General features: G+C 42.6%; 1 protein-coding gene across 15 annotated transcripts in view; it reads left to right on the plus strand.

Moving 5' to 3' along the window:
* The first annotated feature begins 422 nt into the window (after window positions 1–422).
* LDB2 (LIM domain binding 2) overlaps window positions 423–21,723 on the plus strand; it is a 381,861-nt gene continuing 360,560 nt past the window's right edge. For 5 of the 15 annotated variants that reach the window (XM_045056556.1, XM_045056557.1, XM_045056564.1 and 2 more), the window contains exon 1: window positions 427–795. In XM_045056556.1, coding sequence (XP_044912491.1) covers window positions 664–795 — 132 coding nt within the window. In that variant the 5' untranslated portion in view covers window positions 427–663. Of the gene's footprint in view, window positions 796–21,723 lie in introns of all 15 variants that reach the window. The other 10 variants (XM_045056559.1, XM_045056565.1, XM_045056566.1 and 7 more) reach the window with 6 other exon arrangements.

Below are 21,723 nucleotides of genomic sequence, written 5' to 3' on the forward strand. Positions count from 1 at the left end.
TACAACAGTGTGACTGTCAGGGGTGAGTGGCTCAGGCAGCGGTTAAACCACCTATATGCTAACAAGCTTAGCAATCAGGTTGTGAAGGGTCCTGGCTGGAGGAAAAAAATTAAAACCAAACCTTAGACTTCTGTCAGACTGTGAGGAGAATTATATTTTTGAACTAGTCTACAGTGTGGACAGGAAATGACCTCTCCACAAACTGCTTCTTTAAAAACAAGCAGTGGTGCCTAAAGCCATCCAGCCTCCTCTCTCTCTCTCTCTCTCTCTCTCTCTCTCTCTCTCTCTCATTTACTCCCTCCCTCCCTCCCTCCTTCCCTCCCTCCTTTCCTCCCTACCAACCTCCCTTCCTCTCTGAAGCTCCTGCTCTCTCCCTCTCCCTCCTCTCCCGTGCTCCCTCCCTCCCTCCTTTCCTCCCTCCCTCCCTCCCTCCCTCCTCTCGCTCTCTCTCTCCTCTCCTGCTATAGAGGGCTCCAACAGCAGTTCCCAGCCAGTGTGTTCAGCCTGCCTGCCTGCCTGCCTCTGTGTGTGTATGTGTGTGTGTGTGTGTGTGTGTGTGAGCGTGTGCGTGCGTCTACTTTGTACTGTGAGGAACACAGCCCATGTGCTCTGCATGGACGTTACTGATACTCTGTTTAGCTTGATTTTCGACAAGCAGGCAAGATGTCCAGCACACCACATGACCCCTTCTATTCTTCTCCTTTCGGCCCATTTTATAGGAGACATACACCATACATGGTACAGCCAGAGTACCGAATCTATGAGATGAACAAGAGGCTGCAGGCTCGCACAGAGGTAAGTACTCCAACCTTGGGTGTATGTTTGTGTGTTTTTTTTCAAACTGTGCATGGGCTTTTCCTGGGCTGCTGGTTGAATTCTGTGGGAAGTGTCCCACTAGATACTACCACGTACGTGGAAATGAGCGCCAGGATGAATCCACTAGTTTGAACGCCGGGCTTCCAGGCACAGCAACTCTTGGAGCTGGGGACAGTTTCTGCCGGAATCTTGAAATAGACAGCCCAGCACTTGATTTGCCTGCCGGGGCTCCAGAAATGCTCTTCTTCCAGAACTCTGGGGTTTGCAGGCTCTGAGTCAGTCCCGTTAGTGTTTCGTGAGATATAATTCCAAGGGATTTTGTGATCATTTGCATCTGGCAAAATACATTTTTAACAAATCCCAGAGGAAGTCTGCTTTGACCTGCATTTGCTTTTCAAAGTCATCAAAATCGAGGTGGAGGGGGGAGAAGGGTAAGCCCACACACTTTTCTGAACTAGCCCTGGAGGGACACATTGTTTGTGTATTTCCGTGTTAAATTCAGAAACCAGTTGCTTGGGGCAAGGGGGTTCTCGACTTCTCTTATCGCTGCTGGGAGTGTCTCCTAAGGAGCTCTACCTTCCCCGGGAGCCGGCTCAGCCTTCAAGTCAGCTTGAGTTTTGCATATTTGTAATCTTGTGCCTGAGAGGGGGGAGTGAGCCTCTGCCTCCTCGGCCAGCAACTCTGGGAGCCGAGAGAACAGGACTTTCAGAACTTTGTAAATGCAAAACTCCAGACTGCCTCCTGCAATTTAAATATTTAATGCCAGCTGACTTTTTCTCTGGGCTAGCCTGGCCGGGTCTTGCTGCTGGGCTGCTGGGCTGTCCAATTTGCCTGTAAGTTGGGGCTTTGTGTTGAAGTGTTTTGACAAGGAGTTTGTGATGGGTGCACCAAAGTGACTTTGGGAAGTAGAAATCGCTGGGAATTCCGTCTTCTCTGCCGGAGTACAAAATACCCAGAGGGCTGATGGCACAGAGCTTTAAGGAAATAGCCTTGGTGGAATTTTAGATTGAACACTAAGTCTCAGCTCTGGAAGGGGACTCTGTTAATGTTGTATGATAAAATAAAGCACACTTGCTTTAAATTGTCAACAGAGCCATGGAGAATTCATGACGTTTAATGCATTTAATACAGCTAACAAGATGTGACCTGCTTTCTGATTGGCTAACTCCTGGACAAGGACTGATGTTTTTTAAAAAACTGGGTTGTCTTTAGTACTGCTGTTTTCTTTATATGTTAATACATCAGAGAAGTTAAATATAATTGGTGATACTGTTTCTCTCCCCAGAAGCCAGTAGCTTTTACAGAAGTGTAAACTCTGTTTTGCTTAGGGTGGCGACCTGTTGGCAGGAAATGATATTCGTGTGTGTTGTGGGGTGTGTGTGTGTGTGACAGTTTGTATCTTTCAGGTTTTTGCAACTATTTGTTGGACTCTTAAATTCTTGCATGAGCTATTGGTTGTCATAGCCTGCTTATCAGAATTAGGGGGATAGAAAATGACTTGTAGTTCAGGCACACATTAATTGCTATACAAATTTGAGGTTAAAAAAGGTCTTAAAAATATACTTGGTTGAAAACAAGAGAACAGGGGCCATGAAGGCTCAATTCTTGAACAGCTAGAGGATTTAAAAAAATAACCTGTGTCCAGCTCGCGTTTTAGAAAGTTTTTGAGAAGTTGTGGAATGAGGTTTTTCTCCCATCCTCCTTGGTCGGAAGAACAGGCAGATTTCTCTGATGTCTATGCTCCCCTGTGCTCCTAAATTATCACTTGGCCAGGTCACCCCTAGATTATCTGGGGGCACTTCTGTGTCCTGGCCCTCACAAAAATCTACAGTTGCAGAAAAGTCCCACATTTGTTTCGCATTTGAGAGAACACCTTCGAAAAGTCCCCCATTTGTGGTATGTTTCTTAAAAATGTCACATTATCTTTTGCGAGAGCTGAACTCAGGAACTCCTACCTTTTGGATTATGGGGTATTACTTTTAAAGATTTTCCCCTGAGTAGAAAAAAAAAACAGCTTCATAGCTCAAGAAACTGGAGAGAAAAGCTTGCTCTGACAAATCTTAAAGATTTTTTTAAAAACCTCTCTGACTGTGACAAAAAAGCACTGTGAACTGTTTTCTGGTATGTTCTAGAGCCAACCCCGAACATTTCCCCACTAATTAGATCTTTTTTACAATTATCCAAATAATTGCCCTGACACTTCTTTTCTCTTTGCCAAGCCGTAAATGATGTCATGAACCCAAGGCCATAAATTTGTTTTTATTTCATATGTAAAAAGGAGAGAATAAAATAATTTCTACTTAGCCATTTAAATATTAACATTAAATACTACATTTTGATCACAGTTTGTAACTGGAAAAGAAAATATTTCGAAAAAAAAACTTTTCGTGAGAAAGTTACATTGTGCCTTACCATCAATGATTATTGATGATAAAGTTGTTCTGAGCCCTGTAGACGGTTGACATAAAATACAATAATACCCAGCAAGAGTTACCAGGTTATTCACACACAAAATCAAATAGATTATTGAGTGACTTTTGGAACTTAACCAATGCATTCAATCATTGTGGACAAAAGAGACTCACTTCTTTCTCCTATCTTCTGGTTCCTGCTCTTATATTACATGGTACTGTTTCACTGACTCCTCATTATACACACACACACACACACACACACACACACACACACAGTCTGGGTAATACTCTCAAGTCCCTCTTCCTTTTTAAACATAGATTTGGTTAGAAAGAAATTGTAGCAAATCAATGTTGAATGAATGAATTGTAATCGAGTTTGTAGAAATTTCCTAGTAGCCTCCTTTTCATGGAAAGGAAAGAAAGTGGTAAGGAAGCAAGGGGTTTACCTATTCTCCCCCAGTAGCTGACCCCCAACCCCTTCCCTGGGGCATTCTTTCCAGTGATTGGTGCATTTCTTCCAATTAAATCAAATCGAAGTCCATCAGAAGCCGAGTAGTCACAGTTTTGAGAGCACTGGATTGGGAGTTCTCCTGTTCCTAACTTGTTTCTGTCACTTACTAACTATTTGGCATAGATATCACGGTTCCTCATCTGAAAATTACCTTGCAATACCCCTCTAACTTAAAAATTCAGATTCTGCAAAAGTCCTGGGTTTGGTTTTCTTCTGTATGAGAGAGTGTTGCAAGCCAGCACGAGGAGCACAGACATTATTTCTTGGTTCAGGGTATTCAGTTCAAAGTCACAAATGGCACTGAAATAATGCGGTGACAGTGGAGAAAACACGGAAAGCAGAGACCCTGCCAGCCTTGTTTAAAGTAGCACTTGGAGCCTGAAGTTCCTGGGACATAGTAGTTACTCAGTAAACATCTGTTAACTTGCCAGTGGTTGCATCACTACATGGAAGAGGAGAGAAAGTTTGAGAACTAGGTCCTTGGAATTAATTCTGATGCCTTTGGGGGCCTGGTGCTCCCTGAAGCTGCTTTGGGCGTCAGCTTCCCCCACCCTAAAAGTGCTCTCTCTTCCCCACACTCTCCACATTTATTTCACCATGACGTAATTTAGATCCATAATCTTTGTGGCAAAAGCAAGCAAGTCTCTAAGAGATTATAGGACCTTTTTAAAGGAATATGAGCGTATTACAAAGCAAACAAAAACAACAAGAATATGTTTTCTATGCTATTGGCTGTTCTGGGAAATAAAGTTTATTTGCAACATCAGAATCTCAGTGGAATTTCGTAAAGAAATGCGTGGGTGTCCTCCCTACCCCCGCCCCCCCCCCCCCACTTTTTAAATGAAATTAAGAGAAACTCTTTGAGATTTGCGTCACAGTTGGTCACTAGTAATTCCCAGGCAATAGGAAGGGGGTGACATTTTCCGTTGTGTAGGCTACCATGATTTACCCGTGTCTTCCAAAATTCATGGATGGTCTTGCTGTCCCAAATGTATCCGGGAGGGACACAAGTGCACAATTATACAGTTAGTTTAGCATCGCACACAGAGTGCGATCAGGTAGGCTATAAAAACATGGTGTACAGATATCAGAATTTGTTCTCCGAAAAGCTTCAGTAATCACAAAAACAGCACTTTCCCCCCACTTCCTGAGCTCCGTGAAATGAAAATATAGGTAAAATATGAAACACATGATAGTGACCTTCATTTTTCGAGAAAAGATTTCACTGATGTGGGATTCCTCTAGAATTTCAGAAAGTTTATCAAGTTATAAAAATCTCCTTATCGTTGGTAACTTTTCTGTACTTTGTCCTCATTCAAACTACCAAACTCGTCTGCATTGCAATAAAGCTGTTTTTAAGTATATATATATATATTTTTTTCCTGTTGGCAATGCGCTCCTTTTAATAAAAGACCACAAACTCCAGGAAAGTGTGGGTTCCATTATGTATTTGTTCTGTTTCGAGGGTTTTTCTCCCCCCCTTTCTTTTATCAACATTACACATCCCACTCCAAAAGAGAAAACCGTGATTACAATTGGAAGCCACACACACAAGGTTTTTATTAGAATTACAGTTTTTGGTTTTACAGGATTTAATATGAACGTGAAAAATGTTTGAAGACCTTGAAATTTAAATCTGCTGCTGGTACCCCTCCTGGTCCTTCTCTCAAACTCCCTGGGGGGGGGGGGTGGGAGGGGACTGAAGGGGGGGGGGCTCTCATTCTTCTCTTTCAGTTACATTTTTATATACTTCAGTCACAGGGTTTCCCGTTGTAACATCATGTTTATTCATGGGGTAGCTGACTATCCCTGATCGGACGGAGTCTAGTTAAAATGAGATTAGGTATTTTGGATAGGTAGAAAAAAATGAGAAATACTTTGTGATAACTTGGATTTTTTTTTTCCCTAGAAATTTAGAAAGAAACATGTAGCCGTTGCTCCGCATCATAGGAACGATTTTCAGTGTTAAACACAGAACTTCCCAAGTTTTTCCGAAGGGGGTTGGTGAGGAGTGGGGGGAGGGGGCGTTGGTAGTGGTAAGGAAAGCGGTTTTGAAAATGTTAAATGAAACCAAAAGTGCAGTTTTAAAAAGGAGAACTTCCAAACTCTCTTATTTTTCAGAATGTCTGCATGGCCTCAGAAAACAAACTGCAGGACTCATACCGACCTTATTTTCCTGACGTCTTTTTATTTTCCCCCCATGCTCTTGCGATGGGAACTGTTTTTAATTAAAAATTGCTGCAAACTAACTATTAGTAGGGAGGCCAAGAAGAAGAAGAAAAAAAATCTCTCAACTCCCATTCAACACAGATTCTTATCAGTCTAAAATCAATGCACATTTAAATCTCTCCCTTTTTGGTGTGTAAATGATAATATAGGATTTAAAACAGTATCCATTTTTTATGCATCTAGCTTTTTGTTTGGGTTTCAGAAAGAAATTAATTTAAATTGTATGGAGAACAGGGCTATAAATCTCCTTTTATTACATTTGTCCACATTAACTCATTTTTCACGAGAAACACAGAACACCTCCTTTCTGAACAAGCCAACAAAACATAAAACAAACAACCCTGAATATCCAACTTTATCCATAGTCAAGAACAAGATTCATCAACTTATTTGGATTTGGTTGGTGGGTCTCAAAAATATAATTGATCTGGGAAAACAATCTCTTTTTTAAAGTGTCAGAAAACAGAGCTTTAAAAAATGTTCAACTGATGTGGAGAGTACATATACCTTTGTCATTATCTGACAAAGATATTGTTTGCTTCCCTTTCTGTTTTTTTCTTTCTTTCTTCTCTCTCTCTTTTTCTTTCTTTCTTTCTTTCTTTCTTTCTTTCTTTCTTTCTTTTCTTTTTCTCTCCCCTTCCTTCCTTCCTTTCTTTTTCTTTCTTTCCTTCTTTCTTTCTCTTTTTTCTTTCTTCTTTCTTTCTTTCTTTCTCTCTCTCTTTCTTTCTTTCTTTCTTTCTTTCTGTCTTTCTTTCTGTCTTTCTTTCTGTCTTTCTTTCTTTCTTTTCTTTTTCTCTCCCCTTCCTTCCTTCCTTTCTCTTTTTCTTTCTTTCCTTCTTTCTTTCTCTTCTTTCTTTCTTTCTTTCTTTCTTTCTTTCTTTCTTTCTTTCTCTTTTTTCTTTCTTTCCCTTCCTTCCTTCCTTCCATCAGTTTGAGCCTAGATTTTTTTTAAAAACTCACATTGTAGGAGCATGCATCTGGACATAGGCAGCTATCAATACTTAAAACAAAATTTGGTTATCTCTTCGAGAATTGCCGTATTTTAGACAATGACAATATCTGGGAATACAGAGGTGATTAAAATATTTTTCTGTCCTCTGGAAGCTTACAATTTGGTAATGAAGGAAGACATACAAACCAAGCCTTACAATGAGGTGCCACGATAGGTTCATAGTGTATTATGGGTGTGTCCATGTACTGAAAGGTATAGACCCTTCTGAAAGGTCGTCAGGATGATAATAGTTAACATCATTGGGGTGCTCGCTATGTGTTGAACATGGGGCTAAGTGCTTTCTGTGGGTCAGTGCCTGTAATCCTTATACTTACCTCATGAGGTAGGTACTACTAACTGCATTTTTACTGAGGAAACAAAGGGTTAAGTAAATTGTCGAAGGTCACACAGATGGTAGTTTAGTTTTCGAGATTGTGCTGTTAACTTCGCTGCTGTAACACCTCTCTTGCGATAAGAAATACTAGCCAGGACTTTGGTTTCACCGGTAGAAATTTATTAGGCACTGCCTGGAAAGTGGACCTCGTCTACGTAACTTGACTTGACCACTTGTCTCTCAAATTCTTGACTGATTTCAAAAGGGATGATGTGAAATCCCAAAGGATGATGCCAGAGGTGGAAAATATACCCTGTTTGTTGACAAAAAGAACCAAAATGATACTCCCTATGGAAGAATGAGTGTCCTCGGTATTCATTGAAGTGGTCTTCTCTGAAGAGTCACTGAAAGTGTTGTGGACTGTGATGCATAGTCACCTCAAAGTTTAATTCTTTTATTTAAAAATAGTTAGGTTTCCATCCTGTGCTGGACTCTTCTCAGGCAGGCTCTGTGGAAGACGGTGTTTTAATTGTCTTAAACAATTAAAATATAAGGAGATTAAATTACAGTCAGAGTTTGTCATGGTGTTAGCCTCCTTTGCATCAATTAGGAATCTTAGAGGTGCCTGGGTGGCTCAGTGGGTTAAGCGTCTGACTTTGACTTAGATCATGATCTCCTGGTTCGTGGGTTCGAGCCCTGTGTTGGGCTCTGGGCTGACAGCTCAGAGCCCGGAACCTACTTTGGATTCTGTGTCTCCCTCTCTCTCTACCCCATCCCTTGCTCACAGTCTGTCTCCCTGTTTCTCTCTCTCTCTCTCAAAAAAAAAAAACATAAAAAAAATTAAAAGGAATTTTAGAGAAAACAAGGTGTCCAGGGGCTTCCTACCCACCTAGTTTGATCCTGATCCTCTTGTACAAGGCAGTCTCCACACCCTGTGTCTCTGCGTTTCTTTGTGGGAGGTGATGTTCCTTCCTTACCCTTGCACCCCTACTTCGGCTCCCAGTGAGGCCACTGTCTTTACAGTAAACGCCTGCCACTTGTCGGACATAAGATGGGTTTCCTCGTTTATCCACCCCAAGCCTGACATGCATGCATTCTCGCTCTCCTTTAACAGATAAAAGTGAAACCCAGAGACGGGGAGGCGGAGGCCATACCCCGGCATCCCTGGGGACGCCATCTTCTAACTCCTGCCTTCAGTGTTCTCTCCCAAGGCAGGTGGGAAGGGCTCCCCACCCCTTTTGGAGGCCCTGACTTGCCCTCACTTTACCACCACTTTTGACTAACCTAATTTGAAGTGTTAGCCTTCCAAATGAAAACAGAGGCTCAGGGTTAGAGATTTGACAGACCCCTCTGAAGAGGTGGGGAGTACTCTGTCCTGGTGACATCCCAACCCCATCCACTCTTTTCAGGGTTTGGAGGGCCACCCAACTGTGCTCCCTGCTGCCTCTCTCCATCTTAAAATCTGTTCCCCGCAAGCAGCCGCAGTGATATTTTTGAAGCGTAAATCCGATCACATCACTGTCTAGCTTTCCCTCACACCTAGCGTCAGCTCCCAACTCCTTGCTCTAGCTGTGAGAATACAATTGATCCCGAGGTCTCGTCTCATCTTCTTCTACATGTTCAGTGGACTCCAGCCATAAGGGCCGTCTTTGGCTCCATTAACTCTTCGAGCTCATTCACGGCTCAACATCTTTGCCCTCGGTGGTGGGATAGCTCTGTTCCTCCATAATAATCCATAGGAGTATTAGCAGGCCTGATTTGAATTAGAATTTGGCCTGATGTTGACTTTATTTGCAGGTGATCAATTAAATATCTCAAAGAAAGCAATGACCACGAAGGGTAAGCGTCCAGCACTTAGTAGGTCGTCTACTGACCAGCTTAAATGTGCCCTTCACAGAAAAGCTCCCCTGGATCACCTCAATTAAAATTCCCTCCCTTAACCCCACTCACTTTCTATCGCATGGCCTGATCATTTTCTTCACAAAAATGACAGCAAGCTGATATTTTCTTGCTTCTAGTTTATTTCTTAAGCGTTTGCTTTTCTCCCCCAGAATATGAGCTGTGTGAGGGCAGGGGCCTCATTTGTCTTGATCAGAGTTGTCAATCACAGCCCCCCCTCCCCGCCGCACCTCCCCATGCCCCATAGCGCATAGTTGATATGCAAAATATATCAGTTGAATAAAGGAAATTAAGTTGTACCAACACTACCCAGATTGACACTGGAGTTTACCTCGAGTCTTACCAACAGCTGGAAAAGAATCTGTAAGCCTAATAGTCTGGTGAATGTTCACTGATAGAATGCTCAGCCAGACCTGCAGAAAAAAGAAGGCTGAAGAGGGAATTTCTTCTGTGAAGAAAGCATTGACCTGAGAATCTTGCCTTCTGGGTGGTGTGAATCTGTGGGGAGTCTCCTGACTTCTGATTAAAAACCTTTATACTTATCCTAGTGTTTTTCCTCATCTGATACATCTACCACTTATCTCTCTTTGGATCTGCCGAGGGGGCCACAGCCGTGAGTTATGATATGAATCGTGACCACACCTTACATTTCCCGGAGCACTTTGCATTTTGGGAAAGGGCTTTCAGGGCCATTAATTAGCTTGTTTGAAGTGATTTGCCCAACAGAAAATAAGAGAAGTTAGATTAGTATACGATGTTGTGGTTTATGATGATTTTGTGTTTGCTAACTGTCGTGCGTTTGTGTGTGTGTGTGTGTGTGTGTGCACGAGAGACAGACAGACACACAGAGAGAGAGAGATCCTTGCCCCAATCAGATTGTGCTTGTGTACGTGTGCACCTTCCAGCTGGGAAACATGTGCACCAGTGTCTGTTCCTTTGGAGCAACAAGAGGGACATGCATGGAGTGTAGAGATCTGAACTCAAGTATGACTGATAACAAGTCAGATCCGGATCCAAACCCGGGCTTTGCGTCTTGCCTGCTGTGTGATCTGAGGGAAAGTTTCTTAACTTTTCTGAGGGTTTGTTTTCTTAGCCTGAGTGTTAGGTTGGGAGGGGAATGGCTAAGGCACGTACAATGCCTGGTACAGTAATCCGCCCCCCGCCCCGTGTGCAGTATTGCTTTCCTCGGTTTCAATTATCTGCCGTCAACTGAGGTCCAGGAGCCGGTGATCCTCCTGATATGTTGTCAGGAGGTCAGTAGTAGGCTAACACTCTATCGCAATGCCTGCGTCGGTCACCTCCCTTTGCCTCGTCACATAGCCGTTTTGTCATCTGGCATCATCACTGGAAGAAGAGTGACTACAGGATGCTATGGTATTTCGAGACAGAAAGAGCACATTCACATAACTTTTATTCCAGCATACTATTATAACTGTCTCATTGTCTTGTTAATTATTATTAATCTCTTTCTGGACCTCATTTAGGAATTACACTTTATCATAGTTCTGTATGATAGGGGAAAACGTGGTAAATATGGGGTTTGGTACTATCCACAATTTCAGGCATCCATTAGGGGGCTTGGAATCATCTCCTACATGGAAGGGAGGATTTCTATGTGTAGTAAGTGCTCAATAAATGTGAACCAAGATAATGATCATAAGCTGTTGCCCTTATTCTCTATCCTATCAGCAAATCGAGTAGTGTAAGTAATGAAACACTGCTTGATTTCCTGAAAGTATCTTTAAAAATATTTTTTTCGCATGGTTTGTACTAGCATATTTCCGTTTAATGAGCAAAATTTGCCATGATGTTATAAGACTTGTGGATTTGGTATTCTCACAATATATGCTAACGTGACCAGGGTTTTTCAGTGCCATACAGTAGTGCTCACGTGATAATCATATACCTTCTGGTGGCCGCGATCGCCCCCAAAATCCAGGTTGTAATGATCTCTGAGACATACCCGTAGTCTCGGATTAAGGACTGACCGAAGTGTGGGACACATGTCCTCCATTCTGTTGGGAAGAAGCTACGTTCAGGATTTGCTCCGGCTAAGAACTCAGTGGAGAGAACAGAATGTTGAGAGGGTCCCTTGTTCCAGAGAGCCTTTGCAGGGCCACCTAAATGGAGAGCACACACCTGCTGGCCTTGACTGGCCATCTCCTTCAAAGAGGCGCCCTTCTCAACACGCAGCTTCGCACAGACCTCTCCAAGGGAGCTGTGTCAGCAAGGGCTGGAAGCCGGAAGCGCCACCTCCGTGTCTGGACTGATAACAGCCCTGCCAATTGATCATCCGCTGTGACACCTTGTGGCTTGCTCCCTAACACAGTGAAAATGCACACGAGTGGAAGTGGCGATGTGCTGAATGGCACCATGCGGCATCCTTCTGGCCTCAGGGCTCAGGTTGATGGGGAGGATAGCTGCCTCCTTCCGCTTTCCTTAGAGATGCACCTGGGCGTTCCAATGTGCTGGTATGTCCCACTAATACCAGGGTAGAGCTTCCCTGATTTTTCCTTACTGAATTCTTTAAACTATGCATAGCTTCCTACATTACATCTCCTTGACCAACTCACCTGCGATTTTTATTTAGATCTCCACATTAATATTTTTTGAAATCTTTCTAGTCAAGTATCTTGCATAGTTCAAACATTAAGTTATTTGCACATATATATATATATATATTTTTTTTTTTTGAGAGGGTAGTGTTTGTTAAATTTTGCTTCCCGATAGGGTCATTTCTTAGGACTCATAAGGATTTTATCTTGAGACTGAAAATTGTGTAGACAAGCAAAAGCTAAACTAATAAACAAGGGTGACCCTTTGGCAATGTGCACACACACACACACACATCTTCTTCTGCCTTATAAATTCAGCCATGCTTACCCTGCAGTTGACTAAAATTTCTTGCCTAAAACTGAAATGAAGCAGTTGGTGAATATCTCCTGCCTTTGAAAGGTTCTGATGGAGAACATTTGGTGGAGACTACCACTCTCAAAATAGCTGAATCCTAGAATTTCAGAGCTGGAATAGACATGAAAGATCATCCAGCCCTATAGCTCCTGACTTTGGAAGTGCAGAAACGACGCATAGGCGGGGCTTACCTGGGCTCCCAAGTGCTGTAAAATGGTCTCAGGTTTTCTAAATCTTAACACTTGTTACTTGAGAATAACCAGGAACTGGCCACATTAAACACCATCTTACCAACTGTTACCAATCTTACAAAAATTTCCTTTTTTTTTTTTTTAAAATTTATTTATTTAATTTGAGATAGTATCCCGAGCAGGCTCCACGCTGTCAGCACAGAGCTGGATGTGGGGCGCCAACTCAGGAACCGGGAGGTCATGACCTGAGCCAAAATCAAGGGTCCGACGCTTAACCCACTGAGCCACCCAGGCATCCCCTACAAAAACTTGTATGTTTGAAATCCCTTTCACCTTTTCCGGTTTTCTGATTGCACTAAAATAGTATCAGTCTTTAACATCATGCTGCTGATGTTGAAAAACACATCACTAGTCTACATTGCTGCAGACTTTATGGGGCGCCTGGGTGGCTCAGTTGGTTGAGCTTCCGACTTCGGCTCAGGTCATGATCTCATGGTCTGTGTGTTCGAGCCTCATGTCGGGCTCTGTGCTGACAGCTCGGAGCCTGGAGCCTGCTTCAGATTCTGTGTCTCCCTCTCTCTCTCTGACCCTCCCCTGTTCATGCTCTGTCTGTCTCTCTGTCTCACAAATAAATAAACATTAAAAAATTAAAAAAAAAATAAAAGAATTTAGAATTTATGATTGTTTTCTCTGCCAATTTATTTAAAATTAAATTGTATATGTTTTAAAACATATATTTAATTTTTCTAATTTTAAAAACATGGTGCATTATTAACATAAAGTATTTATAAATACAACAATGTGCAAAGAGGCATATACACATTTTCTCTAAAATACAAGCAAAAATGGCTGTTAACATATTAGTATGCAAATGGAATCCACACAAGCATGTGTATCAACCTTTTCATGCTTAGGAGCATAGTGGGTGCCCTTTTGAATCCAGCTTTCTAACCTAACATTAGGAGTGTTTCACCATGCTCTTAAACCTTTTTCAAATATATTATGAATTCCCTGAATTCTTTACACTTATGCTTATGTTTTGAAACATAAGATAGCATCTAAATATTAAAAAAATTGTCTGGCTCCTTTGTGCCATGATTTGAACTCAAAGAAGTAGAATTTTTAACAATCTGTCTTGTCCCCCAGTTCTGAGATAAGACACTGACACTAAGGACTTAGCTGTGGTAACTATTATGGTTACCATTAGCATGTAATACTAGTCAGAAATCTTCACTGAGGGCTCTCTGTCTCCTTTTAAGAATGATTTTCCCTCCTGCTTGAAGGCAGATCCTTCCCACCTCTGCCTCCCCCCCCCCCGACTGTTTTTCTTTCTCTTGTATTTTTTCTGAGTCAAGAGGCAGCAGGCATGCAACCTTGTGTAAGGTTTATAAATCAAAAGATTTTGCACAATTTATACCGGGAAGAAGGAGCTTGAATTAATGTTAAGAGTTAGTGTTGATCTAGAACCAGTAGGCTGGGCTATAGCAAGTTAATTTATGACACCGTTTGAAGGACATATATTCGATTCAAGGAGAAAAGTGATATCTCAAAAAGTGGGCTGTGTCATGAGTTGTATGCAATGTTATCTTATTTTCTTCACTGGATCGAAGAGATCCTTGGGGTCAGGTACTATCTTATTCATGTTTGTATCCTTCATGACAATTTACATTCTCTGTGGCCAATAGTGGTCTTTTTTTAAAGGCACATTTCACAGAGACAGCCATTTTGTAACTAGATTCTGAGTTGTCACTGTTTTAATATGGGTAATATACATTTTATAGATAAGCTTCATACACATATGCTTCGATCACAATGTCTTGGTGTGCAATACCCTCCCCAACACAGCACTGGCATTACATGATTAACTTCTGGAGTCATGCAGACTTATTTTTCTTACTATTTGTATGAACTTGAGTGAATTAATTTACCTTTCTGTGTCTCAGTTGCCCTCCCGGGTAATGTAGGAATGATGACAGAAACAATGTCTTTGGGTTTTTATGAGGATTGAGTGAGATCATTCTTACAAAGTGGTTAGCATGGCGTTTCTCTTCTGTATGTATTAACTATCATTACTATGGCTTATTTGTTTAGTGGATATTGGACACTTACCTTATGTGATATTTACTGGCCTAGAGATGAAGAGGGAAGGAGTTTAGCGAGGGCACAGAAAGGATCTGTAGGAAGGAGGGTCTTGTGGGATGAGGGGGGATTTGCCAATCTGAAAAGAATGGCGGGAAGAAGGTTTTGGCAGAAGGAACAGCACATGCAAAGAAATTGAGCTTTGAAAGGCGATATCCTGTTTGAGGAAGGGTGAGGATTTGGGCATGGCTGGGGCTCGGGGTCTGGGGAGTCAGGTCAATATGTATGTATTCGTGTCGGGTGGGGTTGGTGAGGGTGGTAGGAGATAAGCCTGGAAAGGAAGTGGGATTCTGATGGTGAAGGCCTTGGTGTGCTGAGCCAGGACGTGTGGCCTTCATCATTGAGAGATTATTTATTTCCTGGACTTCACACAGTAAGTACAAGCAGGATCCTGATGTGATTGTTTAGTTTCTCTGTGCCTTGGTTTTCTCATTGGGAAAATGATACCACAATAGTACTCACCTCACAGGATTGTTTTGGAGAATTTAATGAGATAAGGCCTATAGGTCCCTAGACTAGCACCTGATAAATGGTAGAGATTAAACCAACATTAGCTTCTACCGTATTGGACAAAGGGAACTGATAAAGGTAGTTTTTTGCCTCTGTGTGTGTGTGTGTGTGTGTGTGTGTGTGTGTAACACTTTGATCTGCTTTTGGGCAAGATCCCTCTGGTCACTTTGTGGAGGGGGGACTAGCGGTCTGTCTTGGAACATACTTGTCTGCTGAGAGAAGGGAATCAGTGAATGGGGAGATGCACAAAGGAAAAATTACACACAGTTACTGGCTGATGGAGATATTTTTAGCCCAGAGTGTCTGAAGCAAAGGATGGATTTTCATAGCATTTTTTTCTAAAGATGCAAAATTACCGTGAGCCGGGGTTGTGTAACTTGCCCAGGGCCACTTGATTTGTGTACCAGTGAGGCCCATGATGTGGTTCATGGAACTTTTAGCAGTCATTTTAGAAGATGGGTCCCCATGTCTCCAGCCCTGACTTTTCCCTCTGCCTTTGACAGATTTGGGAAACCGGAAGTGATGCACTATGCCTTCTGGGAAAACCTCCTTACGTGGTAGCCAGCCTGGCAAGAGGACCCCATGGCGATGTGGCAGTTAGTCAAGTGGAAAGGCAGGGTGGGGAGAGACAAGACGGAGAGATTTGAAATCCTACCCGTCCAGGACGGGGAACACAAATCTCAGAAACCCAGTTTCCAAGGTGGCAGGCTAGAAATAATCCAGCAACATCAGGCACATCTTGAACACTCAGTGGGACCATGGAGGTAAATTGCCAAGACAGGGGCGGTGTTGGGTAGCGAGTCTTCCCTTCCCTCCATGGCATTTGATGCGATGTCACGGAGACTGTAGGCTGTTCTCATTTTAGGGGTGGGTTTCCTGAACTCTTCTCATAGCTACTTTCCTCCCCAAACGTGAGCCTATGGCCTTGGATAAATCTTTCCCTTTCCCGAGGCTGATTTTTCTTCCGACAGCTCTGGCATAGACGAGATGTGAATGGCAAGTGTCTTTTGTCGGCCCCAGAGTCTCTGACTCCCATTAGGTGGACTATTTGCTTCTGTTTTTAATCTACCACATTAAAAATAAAATCGAGGTAAATAATGTGTTATTGACTCTGTGTCAAGCCTCCTGTTCTTTCTCTCCCACCCTCACTGCTGAGGGGAACTTGCTGAGTCACAACGCCTTGCCTTTCCTCACCAACCGGCCGGAGCTGGAGAACCACACTTCGTCTCCAAATGCTGTGAGCGCCATTGTCTTAACTGTGCATGAAAGAAGGTCCAGGGATTGTTTTTTCCGGTCATGATAAAAGAACCACAAAATGCAAATGCAGGATGTACTAAAATTACAGAGATCAGTGGGTGCCCTGTACTGTCAGTTTTTTTTTTTTTTTAAGAAAGGTTAAAATTCATCTGAACCAAGACTAGAAAATAAGCTTAAGGTGTTAGGTTATTCTGCAAAGACTGTTAATGCCTGTTGGCTAAGTGCATTAAACTGCTTTGAAATGATCACTTGTGTGTACTATTTTAAAAACCGCTTGCTGGGTGGTGATTTAAACCTGTTTTTTTCTGGACTCAAAACTTCACATTTGTCTGTTGAAAAAAAGCCCTGTATTTGAGACAAATAAACATTAAAATATAGTTTATTATATTTCCAGGCATTTGTCTGCAAGGAAAATATGTCAAGACATTTACAGTTAGAAACCTCTACCTTAATTCAGTCCATTGTATTTCCAAGGAGCTTAACCATATATATAGTGTTACCAGGTCTCCGGAGACCTCCTTGAAGGGATACCAGATACTCTTGGTATAACAGGAGAGTGGGGGGTGGGGAGAGAAACAGTGGGGAACAGTTTCCAGTCCTCATTCTATATTTCCTGTGATTTTTTTTTTTAAGTGGAGGCAGGGGAAAAGGAGAAAAGAGAGAATGCTGTTACTTTTATGATGGCTTTGATTTTAAAACCATTAAAGATGTAGCATTTACTGTGGCACCCTGTAGTGTCTATGATGGGATTGCATTGGCTTATTCATCCCTCAATAAGTGATTTTTTTTTTTTTTTAATTACGTGCTCAATGATGGAGGACAACAAGCAAACCCTGCCCTCAGGAAGCTCATAGCCTAGTGGGGAAGGCAGCCAGTTAAACGTCTACTTACAGTGTAGGGGTGTATGGTGACTCCTGATGAGCAAGACCAGACTGTTGAGAACAGTGAGAATAGAAGTCGTCCCAGCAGAAACCACAATATTGTAACACACACATACGTGCACACATACACATGCACACGAGCATGCATAAAACATGCATGCATACATGTGCGCACATGCACTCATACATGTGCATGTTCGCACTCTAAGTTGCTTATAATATGTAGTAAATTGTGACCCAAATATTCATAGTTTTAATCTAGGGCACTCTTACTAACTTTTTGACAATGCTGTGTATTTGGTGATCTTTAGAGGAATTGAGCTGCTTAAGCATCCAAACCCAGGGAGATAAGGCCATGCGGCATTAAAGTGATGGCTGCAGATTGAAGGGATGCTGCAGCATTAAAGTGATGGCTGCAGATTGAAGGGATGCTGCAGCAATGAAAGTGATGGCGGCAGATCGAAGGGATGGCTGCAGCATTAAAGTGATGGCTGCAGCATTAAAGTGATGGCTGCAACCAGGCCTTTTAACCTATTAGAATCTAAACCTCCGATGAGAGAGAAAGAAAAAAGGCAACCTCTCTAAGTCTGCTTAAAGGCCAACATATAGCAAAAATAATCCTTCTGTTTTTCCTTGGTCATGAGAAAATGTCTGCGTGTAGGGTAGAAAACCTCATCCTTACCAGGGTGTTGAATGTAGAAATTTCCATGAAACTTTTAGGGTGTCACTTAGCGAATCTTAAAAAAAAAATCCCCCTTCTCCCAACATCTAGCTAGACAATACTGAGAAAAATTTAGGAAGAAACAAATCATGCAAAGTCTTGAATGGTTAGGTATCCATAAAATTGAAGGCAGAGACTTAATGAGAATTTTGAGAATCTCGCAAAATTCAACAGCAGAAACAATGAAAATCAAGTGCACATGTATTGAGTGTTTGCTTCATGCCAGTCTCATAGTTAAGTGCTTTACATCATTGTCTCAAGCCGCACACCAATAGTATTGGTAGGATTATTAGGTAATCATAATATTAGTAATAGGTAGTATTATTACTTCCATTTTTCAGATGAAAAAACTGAGGCTGCGAGAGGTTTAGTACTTTGTGCAGGGTTTCATAGTGAGCAGGAATCACATGGTGGCTTGAACCCGGGTGCACCCAAGTCCACGGTTGATCTTCACTTCTCAACTCTACTGACTCTCAAGACAGTGCCCGACTTTACAGATGAAGAAACTGAGGCCCAGAGCACAGGGCCAAGTGCAGAAGAAATGCTGTAGACCTTTCTTCACTAAATAAGAAATATGAGAGAAACAACAAGCTCAGAATTTTAAACCCAAGGGAGCTGTAAGTTCCACACAACACTATGTCTGTCGTTCCAGGCACAGCAGCCCATAGGACACGTTTATATGAATTAGTAAAAGGTGTTCCTCCAGGTGAGCCTGCGGTCCTTTTGTACAAATGGAAAGCTTTCTGGTTTTCCTGTCAGGCAGACACCGGCCCCAAACTACCTTGCAAAGGGTTTTGGCTTTCAGCCCCCTCTTCCTATTCTCTCGGCCAGTTGTCTCTTTCCAGCGTGGAAACTGCCCGACGGTACGAGAAGTCCTGTTTTTATCTAACTTAATCATCCAGGCTCTAATACAGGACCTGGAATCTGACTGATCTCCACTAAATATTGATTGGACACTTAAAGAAGTGCTAAATTGTCTTCTGGCATTATAATATAATAACTACAGTAGAGCGTTTGTGCTATGTGTCACGGAGAAGGTTGGAATTGAATCGGTCCTGTAAGAAAATTATAGCATTTGGATTTGTTGGAGGAAGAAGTCCTTCCAGCTGGAAGGAACAAAGGCCTGAGGTGCCACCAAGCAAACAGGTATGGGGTGGGAAGCGGATGTAGTTGCCTGACTTCTGCTCGGGGAAGTGTCTGCAGGTGTGAAGGAGATAGCATGTCTGAAAGAGAAACCATTTTCATCCATCCCATGCTTGGGTGCCATGGTCCACAGAATGCAGTGTGAACGGGGCTTCACAGACTTGTTAAATTTGCTTCTTGTTTCTGAGCGGCACACCCTTCCTTCTCTGCCCACTCAGTATTATTCAGAGGTCTACAGAGAAATAGAACTATTAGGATACCTCTCATCCTCTCTCTCTCTCTCTTTCTCTCTCTCTCATCTCTCTCTCTGTATCTCTATCTATCTAGGAAGACATTTATTATTAGAAGGTATTGGCTTATGTGATTATGGAGGCTGAGAAGTCCCATGATCTGTCGTCTACAAGCTGCAGATTCTGGAAAGCTGGTGATGTGGTTTGACGACCCGAGAGTCAGAGGGCGAGTGGTCTAGATTCCAGTTCGGAGCCTGAGAACCGGGAGGACCAAGGGTGGGAGAAGATCAGTATTCCAGCTCAATGAGTCAGGAAGTTTATTCAACCATGTTCTGCCTTTTTGTTTTATTCAGGCTCTCACCCAATTGGATGATACCCGCTCACGCTGGGGAGGGCCTCTGCTTTCCTCAGGTTTCCAACCGAAACACCAGTGTCTTCTGGAAACACCTCCCAGACACACCTAGCAATAATGTTTAACCAGATAATCTGGCATTCCATGGCCTGGTCAAGTTAACCCATGGAATTAACCGTCACACTTTTTCCTGCTAAATGTCTGTCTTCTCAGCTATAAGAGAGAGTGGTAAGGAAGGTCCTTGAAAGCTTGGCCGAGGAGTTTGGATTTCACTTTGTAATGATAGGAACCATAACGTATTCTTGAGCAGATCCATTAAAATCGTATTCGTTTCCTCATTCAGTATGGTATTTATGTTGAGTAGGGGCCAGGATGTTTAGCATACGGTGGTGCATAAAAATAGACACAGGCCCTTCTTGTAGGAAACGTACAACCAAGTCAGGGAGGTATACAGCCAGGAAATGATCACAGAAATTGATATACAGTTATAATGTGTAAAATGTGTACTGTGTGGTGATAAAGGTCACAGGGGACAGATCTGGAATTTGGACACTGATTGACATACTTTGGAACCCAGGATCTGTCATACACTGACACCAAACTTCCAGACCAGAAAGAACATTAGAAATAATTCAAGCAATAAGGTTTCATCCAGTATAAACAGTTATCATTGCATGGTTGGTGGACTATGTTATCATTTATGCCGTTTCATTTGTTTTTAAAAACTCAACATTACATTTGGTTTCTGGAAAGCATAAGATAAAGAAACCTGGTCAGCGCTGGTGGGAGCAGTAGTGAGGAAAGCCTTCTTTGAGGAAGTGAAGTTTCAGCTAAGATTGAAAGAACAGGGGTGCCTGGGTGGCTCAGTCGGTTCAGCGTCTGACTCTTGGTTTGGGCTCGGGTCTTGATCCTGGTCAGTCGTGAGATTGAGTGGGGCTTGGTGCCGGGGTTCCGCACTGATAGTGTGTGGAGCCTGCTTGGGATTCTCTCTCTCCCTCTCTGTCTGCCCCTCCTCTGCTCACGTGTGTGTTCTCTTTCTCTCAAAAATAAATCAACTTAAGAAAAAATTAAAAAAGGAACAAATGAGATTCAATTAGAAAAATGGGATTTGTGGGGGGTGTCTGGGTGGCTCAGTTGGTTGAGCATCTGACTCTTGACTTGGGCTCAGATCAAGATCTCAGGGTCTTGGAATTGAGCTTTGTGTTGGGCTCGCACTGAAGGAAGAGCCTGGTGAAGTTTCTCTCTCTCTATCTCTCTGTCCCTCCTCTGCTTGTGTGCACTCTTGCACTCTCTCTCTCTGAAATAAAAAATAATGGGATTTGGGGCACCAGGATGGCATTTTAAATGAGGAACAGCAAGCGTTAAGGTCCTGTGGTAGTCGGGAGGCAGGTTGTCTGGAGTGCAGAGTACAGGGAGGAGATCGTAGAAGCATCATGAAGCTAAAGATACATGTTGGGACAGATCATGCTTGACTGTGGTTAGACATGTTAAGGGTTTTGGCTTTTGTAAAAAAAAAAATGTTGGGGCACCTGGGTGGCTCAGTCAGTTAAGCATCTGACTCTTGGTTTTGGCTCAGGTCATGATCTCACGGTTTGTGAGTTCGAGTCCCTCATTGGACTCTGTCTGCATTGGTGGCCTGCACAGAGCCTGCTTGGGATTCTCTCTCTCTCTCTCTCTCTCTCTCTCTCTCTCTCTCTCTCAAAATAAAAAAACAGACCTTAAAAATAAATAAATAAATAAATAAATAAATAAATAAATAAAATTTAAAAAGTCATGCTAAGAGCAGTGGGAGGTGTCCTTCTTTGAATGGAGTTTGAAAGAGGGCACCGCTTTGGAATGGCATTTTGGAAACATTGCTCAGGCTGCTGAGGGGAGAACGATTTGGGAGCATTTAATAGCAGATGCAAGAAGATAGGCTAGAGAAAGCTATTATACTTTTCCAAGAAAAAGATGACTGTGCACTGGGCCACCAGGAGACGGGACAGATGAGCACGGATGGGACAGTGCTTGGTGCACTGGATTGACTATGGATGGTTTTGAGCAGAAGAGGTCTCTAGGCTGGGATAAGAGCAGGGAGTCTTTTTAGGTTTCATCTCTATCCGTTCTTGTCAACGGCATGTACCTGTGTCCTCAAGCTGTAAATCGGTGTATGGTTTACTGTTTTCCACTCTGCCTGCTTCGCAGAACCCACTTGA

This window comes from Felis catus, chromosome B1 (assembly GCF_018350175.1).
Source record: "Felis catus isolate Fca126 chromosome B1, F.catus_Fca126_mat1.0, whole genome shotgun sequence".
NCBI lineage: Eukaryota > Metazoa > Chordata > Mammalia > Carnivora > Felidae > Felis > Felis catus.